This window comes from Vipera berus (assembly GCF_964194415.1).
Source record: "Vipera berus genome assembly, chromosome: 2".
NCBI classification, from domain to species: domain Eukaryota; kingdom Metazoa; phylum Chordata; class Lepidosauria; order Squamata; family Viperidae; genus Vipera; species Vipera berus.
The window spans coordinates 177,308,928-177,318,901 of NC_138203.1; the positions used below are offsets into that span (position 1 = coordinate 177,308,928).

The 9,974-nt window shown below is 38.4% G+C and overlaps 1 protein-coding gene across 1 annotated transcript in view; it reads right to left on the reverse strand.

Moving 5' to 3' along the window:
• Positions 1 to 792: 792 nt before the first annotated feature.
• Positions 793 to 9,974, reverse strand: part of LOC308664462 (cytochrome P450 2B4-like) — a gene marked incomplete at its 5' end in the record, with an annotated part of 29,725 nt that continues 20,543 nt past the window's right edge. Inside the window, 9 exon segments of the mRNA XM_081321703.1 lie at positions 793 to 1,384; positions 1,492 to 1,633; positions 1,983 to 1,994; positions 1,998 to 2,170; positions 4,604 to 4,745; positions 5,393 to 5,569; positions 7,020 to 7,180; positions 8,388 to 8,537; positions 9,630 to 9,792. Of these exon segments, the coding sequence (XP_081177829.1) occupies positions 1,182 to 1,384; positions 1,492 to 1,633; positions 1,983 to 1,994; positions 1,998 to 2,170; positions 4,604 to 4,745; positions 5,393 to 5,569; positions 7,020 to 7,180; positions 8,388 to 8,537; positions 9,630 to 9,792 (1,323 nt within the window). The 3' untranslated portion in view covers positions 793 to 1,181.

A 9,974-nucleotide genomic window follows, 5' to 3' on the forward strand; every position in this document is an offset into this window, starting at 1 on the left:
GAAAAAAAGCCCTGATGCTGGACAACAGAAAATATACAAGCAGCAATCACAATTGTTCCCTACAGCCCAAATTTAACCAAGTGTTCTGTACCAGCCTGCTACCGGCCCTGCAGCAAAAGCAGGGACAACCCCTTTACAAACGGCAAGAGGCTGGAATAAAGCCTGCCAAATTTATTAACATAAAACAGAGCAAGACAAGACACCAACCATGAAACAGGAGCTATGAAACAGGAACTATCCAAGCGGTTGCCTTCAGCAAACCAGCCCTCCCACACATTCCCCTTAAATACAGTTCATGGCGTGGCCTCTCTCTGCCTCCTTCCGAGGTGCCCCATTGCCTTCCTCTGTTTACTCCTGATTGACTGCCTCCTGCGTTGGGCGTTCTTGAACAGGGCCAGCTGTGGGTCATCTTCATCCACGCTGTCAGGCTCACACAGCTGGGTCTCCATCATGACCAGGTGGGAGGGGCCTGGCTGAGGGCTCTGCGGAGCCTCAAAGCCATCATCAGCAAGCTCTTCAACACCCCCCTCCTCCTCCTCTGAGTCATCCGACCCAACTGCCGAACCCACAGGCTGACCCTGAATCACAACACCAAGAACCTCACATCCAGTTTGCACCACAGGCCTCCAAACCCTCAACAATTTACAGATGATACCGGCCAGCCTTTTTTCCCCTCCCCTAAGGCCAGCCAACTCTGTTGCCACATCCACACTCAAATTTTGGACGAAGACAGATATATTGCAGACTGACTTGGCAATCAGCAGCAATAGCTGGAGTCCAGGGTCTCATAAGCTTTATTTATTTATTAATATAGATCAGCAAATCTAATCTGTAGGAACAATTTATAGGATACAATAAGTGCCAGGAAAGAAGGGGAGGGGGAAGATGAAAATGGGGGGGGGGAGAAAGAGAAAGAAAGAAAGAAAGAAAGAAAGAAAGAAAGAAAGAAAGAAAGAAAGAAAGGAAGGAAGGAAGGAAGGAAGGAAGGAAGGAAGGAAGGAAGGAAGGAAGGAAGGAAGGAAGGAAGAAAGAAAGAAAGAAAGAAAGAAAGAAAGAAAGAAAGAAAGAAAGAAAGAAAGAAAGAAAGAAAGAAAGAAAGAAGAAAGAGAAAGAAAAAGAAAGAAAAAGAGACAGAAAGGAGTTGTCACTCATCGTGATCTTGGCTTCTTTCCTCGTCTTAATTATTGAACACAAGTGTCCACTGAACGTTTAACAGCTCGTATGAGGGGGTATTGATTCTTATTTTGGAAGTCCTTAAAAGAAGACATTACATCTGTGTCTTTGGAGTCCTCAACCAAATAGAAGGTGAACTTCTGGAGCAAAGTGGTGAAGAACAGGAAGAACTCCGTCCTAGCCAGAGCCTCTCCTGGACAAGCCCTCATCCCTGAAATAGCAAACAAGAAAACAAAGCTTATTCAAAGCTGATCAAAGGATAACATGGATCAGGCAAGCATATGAATTGGTAATACTATCTGTCCCAGAGGACTATACCTGCTGAGAATGGCATGAAAGCATCTCTTTTCCTGAACTGGCCCTTTTCATTCAAAAAATGATCTGGGTTGAACTTCTCTGGAGTCTCCCAATGGAGAAGATCACAGTGTACTGAGCAGAGGACTGGGACAACAGCCATGTTCTAGAATAAGGCGGTAAACAAAAAAATGACATTAATTGGTGCTACTTCATCCAGAGAATAAAGAGCCTCACTTGTGTCAAATAAAATAGCCCAGCAGGGAGCAATCTGAAAACATTCTGAAATGGAATAAAGGGAGAGAGATTTGGTTTAATTAATTAATTTATTAAATTTGTATACTTCCCATGTCAGTATCCAAGGTGACTCTAGGCTATTCACAATGCCATAAATAATGCATATTAATACATACTTATTCAAACTGTCTTGAATATGAAGGATCTTTGACTATATACAGCCACCTATTTTTTCTTCTTCTGCAGAATATCTTTACCAGTAATTATTATTGCCACACCTTGGGAATGTTCTAACCATGGAATTTTACATCACAAGTTGTTGCCCGTGGAAGACTTTCAAGGCTCCCAGTCTGAATACGTTGAACCTCATAGATCACAGCATTTGTGAAAGGCATCTTCAACCGGTCTTCCATGCTTGGAGTGTGATTTGTACCCACTACCTCATCAATCTCTTGTTGCACCTTAGCTGTGAGAAAAAACATATTGAGATGAGATTGACAACCTTTTATTGTATTGTGATAAACTGGTGATCACAGTTTACACAAAATACTAGCAAAACTATACTTGAGATGCCTCAGAAAAGAAAAAATAACCTATGCATGGAAAAATGCTGAAGTGATTCTTATACACAGGAAAAGGGCCCAAGATGATTTAAAGAACTTGCCCAATAAGCCTTCTTTCACTCATTGACAAGGTTTTCACCAAGATAATAGCAAAAAGAATATTGAGCACATTAAGTGATGTGCAGCATGCAGGATTCAGAAGTGGTTACAGCACAATGGATCACATCCAAGTTGATCATCAAGTCAATGAAAGGTACAACAAATACACCATGCCTCTGTGCATGGCTTTCATTGATTACAATTTCATTGACTGCAACTCAGAATTCCAGAAGTCAATAATTAGGGCATTGCTCAACCAAGGCATAGATACCTCTTACATAAATTACTACAATCGATATATGAAAAACAATGGCAACAATTTGTCTTAACGATCTTAAAGTGGAAATCAACATAGAACAAGGTGTAGGACAAGGCGATACAAAATCCCTATTCTTGTCTCAGCCTGCCTTTAAGAAGTATTTTGCAAACTAGACTGGGCAAAAAATGGAATAAAAATCAGTGGTGCTTATTTAAATCACTTAAGATTTGCAAATGATATTGTTCTCTTCTCACAAGATCCAGAAGAGCTACAAAGAGACATATGAGAGCTGCACAAAGCAGGAGAAGCATTTGGATACACACACACACACACACACACACACACACACACACACACACACACATACACATACACATCTGATGAAGAACTAGATATAGTAGACCATTGCATATACCTTGGCCAATGGATGTCAATGGACAGTGATACAATAAAGGAAATTGATCGACATGTTAAATGTGGTTGGTAGGCATTCAGCAAGCTAAGTATAATTTTCAAGAACAACCTCCACCTATGCCTGAAGAGAACAGTTTTTGATCAATATGTACTACCTGCTCTAACATACGCTAGTGAAACATGAACACTAACCTCACAATTGATACAAAAGCTACAAGTGGTGCAAGGAGCCATGGAAAGATACATGCTCAGCATTATAAGACAAGATAGAAAGACCTGCATGTGGATTAGAGAACAAACAAAAGTATATGATATCATCAAGAAGAGTAAAAGAATTGAAATGGAAATGGGCCAGTCACATAGCAAAAAGAACTGATGGCAGGTGGACCAAGGCAGTCACAGAATGGATCCTGCTTGATAAAAAGTGTCCATGAAAGAGACCTAAAACAAGACGGATCAACAACATCAGCAAGTTTTGTGGGCCCAATTGGCAGGACTGTATGGGTGTTTGACTGTAATAAACTTGAACTTCATCCTGCAGTGGATAGAGAATGGTAAAAATGATGATGAGAATGAATATTATGTGCCAGCAGAGTACAAACAATTTATTCCTTCAAAAACCTCAAGGTTCATTTCCAAAGAAGGAATGCTTCAGGATATAGCTGTCAATATATTTTACGGGGGTATTGTAGATTAAGATTAATATATTGTCACAGCTTATAGCAGTATGGTTCAAATGTTAAGGATGCTATCTTGAGTTAAAAGGATGTGGATTTATACTGATACAAAAATGATCCTTAAGAAAAACTATATGATATTAAATTAATCATTCATACTAGGACTCTATAAAGTAAGTACTCAGTTAATTAATTGATCCTCCTTAAGGCTGTATGAGGGAAAAGACTGCTGTTGTTAAAGCATTCAGTCACATCTTGCCTCTTCATGATCTAATGCAGTGGTCCCCAACCTCTCTGGCTCCATGGACCAACAGCAGTAGGGACAGCAGGAGGGAGGGTTTGGTTCTGCATGTGTAGCTTAACTCCCACACTTGCTCAAGTGAAGCCTCAAGCACTCACACCCTGCTTGCACGGCCTGGTTCCCAACAATACTAGTCCAAGGAGTCAGCATTGGGGACCCTTGATCTAGTGGATATTATTTTACTAGAATTCTCTTCATGTAATCTCAAGATTTGATGGAAGCCCAGGTGTTCCAAGGGCTTGTTAGTTTAGCTGGGAAATAAAAAAACCAAAACATTCTGTAAGAAGATCTTGGCAAACACTTCCCAAAACTTCCCAGGAAAACTGCAGAAATGCAGCTGCAATGAGTTTACTTTACTCAACAGCATCCTTACTTTATTTTTTCCAGGATTAATACTGGAAGCCCTAAAGCAGGGGTCTTCAAACATGGCCCTTTTATGACTTGTGGACTTCAATTCCATTCCTCAGCCAGCATGCCTGGCTGAGGAATTCTGGGAGTTGAAGTCTACAAGTCATAAATGGGCCAACTTTGAAGAGCCCTGCCCTAAAGAGTTGACATCTTTATATATTTGTGGTTATTTCTGTACCTTGAATGTGTGGCAATTTAGCCATTGCTAGGAGGCTGGAGAGCAAAGCATGGCTTGTGGTTATTGTCCCAGCAGTAAAGAGACCAAGCACAGTAATCACAAGATCTTCAAGAGTGTAGATTCCCTCAGATGAGTTCTGCTCCTGAAAAGAAAATAGAAAGGAAAACAGAAGGATGAAAATGGGGTTGATTTAAAGTAATTCATGAAACTCTTCATAGTGTCTCTCAGTTAAAGGAAACTTAATTAGACCTGACTAACTTTAGAATACATAGGAGAATTTTTCAATTGTAAAGCATTTATGCAATCACCATTTGATGCAAAGAGGAAACAACTTGTCTGTCTGATGTACCTATCAAATATTTACCACAAGAAATTACCAGAATTAAAGTGTCAACCTTTGACTAAGGTTGTTATTTAGAGCTGGACAAAAGCAACTGTTAAGCTGTATGGTGGGAAAACAGGATTAGATCTGAGCATAGAAGCTTGAATGTTATATCTGAGAGACTAATTCTAATAGAAATTGCTTCTGGAAGATGAATGATTATCTTTATATCACCTATTAAGAGTGTATAAGATATGTAAATTAGCATGTAAAGCAAATGTCTATACTTATTTATTTTAATTATGTTGTGCATAGGAGTACATGTTAACAAATGGCAAATTAAAGTAAGAAATTAAAGAAGGGGGAATAAATATTTTCATATTCTTTCATACGAGGTGAACTAGTTTCATCTTAGATACATATTGGAGATATTCAGACAGTTATGCAGAAATGGTATCTATGCCTACTTTTTCCATTCTATGAAGGAAGCAATCAATATAGTCACGTGGGTTCTGGGGATCCAGTGTCTCCTTGTGAAATTCCACCTTCTCACGGATATAATCACAGACTTTTTCAGTCTCACCAAAAGACTTGACATGTCGTCCAAAAAAGTATCCCATTGTATTTGGAAAAGAATTGTACACCTGCGCAGAGTTGACATTAATCAATATATGTTTTTGGACCATAATGGTGAAGGCTTAATGCCCCAAATATTCAGAGAGTAGCTTTTACTTGGACATTGCTAATTATCAAAGCTCAGCTAGGTGCCAAAACCAAGAAGACAAGTTCCACAAGAATTTCAGTAAGCTATCTTTAATTTTAGTGTTGAGTAAATACAGTGTCTTGGGAACTACTGCATGGTAGGAATTTTTATTTATAATAAATTGATTAAAAAGGAGTATTTTTGAAAAGTCTTTTCCCCAGATCTTTCCTCACCTAGGCTGATTTCCACACAGGATATATTCTGTCAAGGGACTTGCCCACCATTTTTCTAGCCTCACCCCAGCTATTCCACGAAGGAATAATGATGAAAATGGTGATAGTTCTTGAAGCAGGGAGGAAAGAAGGACATAAGAATAGAGGAAATGTCTAAAAATACCATGATTAGAAGAGAGGCGCCTGTGCATAATTTGATATGATGATTAGTACTGCTAATATTATTTATAGTTAAATATGTAACATTGTAATTTTAAAAATATTATAATAATATACCTTTCAGTTTGATCATAATATTGATATTCCTCTTATATCACAAACCTAATGGCTTGGGGGGTAATGCTATTGTAATGGAAATACGCTTGAGAACTAAAGTTAACTTTTCAGTCAAGAGATGAAAAAATTAAGTGAAACATTACAATTAGGCGGAATCAACCCCTCCAGTGAAATTCCATGTTTGACCCTCCCTGACTAGTTAAGAAATGGGCAAGTCCTAGAAATAAGCAGGTCAGAGACCAAAGCAGTTATAAGAGAATGAAATGATCCCATGGGAAATAAGCCCAGCCAGAAAAGAAGGTTTGCTGAAAACCAATTTATATTTTGATGGCTCAGTCTTGCTGGATGTATACATTTGACTTCTCCAGCTTAGTAGCTCATCACATCTACAGTAATTTTCACGTTCCTTATTTGGGATGTGAAAGATCCACTAGTACACCTGCTGCGGGCATCAAGTTCCTTTCGTCCAGTGCGCTCCCACAGTGAGGGCCTTCTCAGGGTGCCGCCGGTTAAAGATTGACGGCGGGTAACACCCAGGGGGAGGGCCTTCTCTGTGGGTGCGCCTGCCCTCTGGAACCAGCTGCCCGCGGAGCTTAGGACCGCCCCCGACCTTCGTTCATTTCGCTGGGACCTGAAGACCTGGCTCTTCGAGCTCTCCGGCCCAGGCTGAGAGTTTTTAATTGGGGTTTTTATATTTTTTCAGGGATTAAATTTAATTCTTTTTAATTCTTTTTAATTTTTGTATCAATGTTTTAAGTACCCTGTAAACTGCCCTGAGTCCTTCGGGAAAGGGCAGTATATAAATCCAATAAAATAAATAAAATAAAAATAAATAAAAATGAGTGTTTATGGTAGGAAGAGCATCAGAGAGGAAAAACATACCAGTCCTAGGAAACCAGTCGGAATTCTTAAGTGAGACTCCACAATTTGTTGATTCTCTATGAAGATTTGATCTTTGTAATCAAATCGATTGCCAAAGACAACTGCACAGATCACATTAGAAATAGCACTTGCAAAATTTCTTCTTGGGTCAAATGGCTGCCCTGCAACAAAGGCCACAGACATTTATGGGAGGGATCAAAGAATGGGATCTTCCCTTCCACAATTCTCACCACAGAACTGCAACAAAAAATGATTTGGGTCAAAAAAGATATTCAAAGATTTTATTGGTATTTTTTAATAAATAATATTAAATAGAAGAGCCTATACATAATTAAATGAAAACATAAACCTTATTACCACTAGAGTTTCTTCAAAATCTTGCTGTCTTCTGTCAATAATTGTTCTCTCACTCCTTTCTCTGCCATTTTCTGTTCATGGTGGGGGTTTTTTCCTCCCTGTCCCTTCCCTTAGAAGTTTCTACTTCCAGTTTTAACTCTCCCGACTGTCTCTTCTAATTTCATTTTTCTCTCTATATTCTTTCTTTATTAAAAAATAATCCTATTCTTTTCTTTCCATTTCTTTTCCCTTCTGATTCCAGAGATTTGTCCATTAATGATTATATTCAAAAGAGGCACAAATCTTAGAGGAATGCTATTTATGACGATTCAGTCCAGATCCACAGTGGCTTTCAGATCTCCACCCTCATGCAAACTGCCTATTCTCTCGTCATACCTATAAAAGCAAGATGTTATCCATATTTCCTTTCTAGCCTTAGATTATCTATTTCATTCATCCATAACTTCTTTTGCTGGCTGTTGAATTTGCCTGATATATAATCATGTTCAAATGATCCAGGCATTTCAAATGGGTATAAAGATTTATTGTAAGCTTAAGCTCTCTACAAGAATCCGAACTACTAATGGTCAAAGGAAATTATCAGGAGATAAGAGTAGAAGGATTCAAGGTAGGCTGGGCATAGATCTCTTATGGGCACGAAGGGACTCATGACTGATTATTTGTTTGATCCCTCCCTTGGGGCCAGCCTGGTCATCTCCTACAATAGCCATAATTCAAATCCATGTCACCGCACAGATCTCCATCACTCATGCAGTTGATTCTTATTCATATTTTCCTTACCTCATTTAGTTTACACACACACACACACACACACACACACATACACGTGTGTCTGTGTGTGTGTATGTAAGTTTTTCTTTATTTTATGTAAAGCAGAGAGGACTTGAGTTTCAGTTTAGAATTTTCCTGTAACTTCACATAATACAACAAACAGTTTCATGTTTTAAAAGATAATAGTCATCCTGACATGATTCTTGTGTTGGAGAATAGGTCTCAGTTTCTTTAGAGGACCTTTTTTGGCAGCTATTTCCTCCACCAGACAAAGGGCTTCCTCCTGCACCCTCTCAGACATTCTTTTCTTCCCCATCCCAAAATCTCGCAAGGTGGACAGTGTGAACCGTCGCAGCTCCCTCAATTTCTTCGTATCATTTGTACCAAATCCTGAAACAAAAGACACCAAAAGGATCATAATGTTGGTCAATTCTCAGCTTTTGTGGAAGAGCATGTTTAGATACAATATATCAGGCACTTTCCTTTTTCAAATCTTTGTTTCAATCATAGTTGAAAGAGGCTAAAAAGGTAAAGGTAAAGGTTCCCCCACACATTCGTGCTAGTCGTTTCCGACTCTAGGGGCCGGTGCTCATCTCTGTTTCAAAGCCGAAGAGCCAGCGCTTGTCCGAGGACATCTTCGTGGTCATGTGGCCACCATTTTCAGTAAGCAGAAGAAAATTGGAGTCATTTTGAGTTGTGGATTTTATTTTATTATTATTATTATTTGCCGTAGAGCTTTACTGATAAAAATAAGTCACTTCCAATTACTTATGTACTAGCTTGCTTGATTGTGTGCTAACAAGTTACTCTCAACTCTTAGCTATCTTTAGATTTCCTCCAACACAATCTATCCCTAACCTAATTCTTCAGGACTTGTAAGGATACATTTATCATCATTTTAACCAAGTTCATTGACATTGCAGATGGCCATCCTCTTCCTTTTATCTTTCTCACCATTATAGCCTTCTCTAGAGAGCTAGACTTTTGAACCACGACCCAAGAATGATAATTTTAGTCTGGTCATTTATGCTTTGAGTGGAAACACTGAGCTGATTTGCTCAATGAGGTATTTGTTTCTTATTCTTGGCTGTCCACAATATTCTCAGAGATCTTGTCCAATATCAAAACTATATTCTTTCAATATTCTTTCTATCCTGTTTATTCAAAGTCCAAATTCCCAAAGTATCCTCTTTGAAAAGCATTTTTTCTGCCTTCCCAAAGTTTAGAGGTGAGATTACTTTTTTTTTTGCATGTAAGGAACAACCAAAGCAGATTTCAGAAGTGATCAGTGGTAGCGAAATGGTGAAAAAAAGATGTTCGTTCCTCTTCAAAAAAGCATGACAGATCAACCTCTTTACAAAACTTCATTTCAAGTGAAACTTTCATAACTATCAATAATATTAAGAGCATTAAAATAATTTAAAATTACTTACAGTAAATTAAAAAGAGCAATAACAAATAAGGAAATAAAATAAAATCAACCTTTATTTTGGATCATTCGTCTGTGAAAGGTCATATGAGTTCGCCCACCAAATTCTTCTGCTTGATTTATCAAAGCATCTTTTACCACCTCATATCCACAAAGAACAATCATTGGTTTTGATCCAATCCAGACAGTAAATATAGGTCCATACTTCTTCATAAGCTAAAGGTAAAATTAGATGAAAAGCAAGTTAATTAAACGATAAAGCATTTTTTGGTGAAATTATTCTAAAGCATGTTTGAAATAGTTCTTAAATTCACCATTATTAAATCTAAGCTTTAATAATTCTTAATATCTACAGGGTACATCAATATGATTGGATAAATTGCATGTATCTCCTGGGT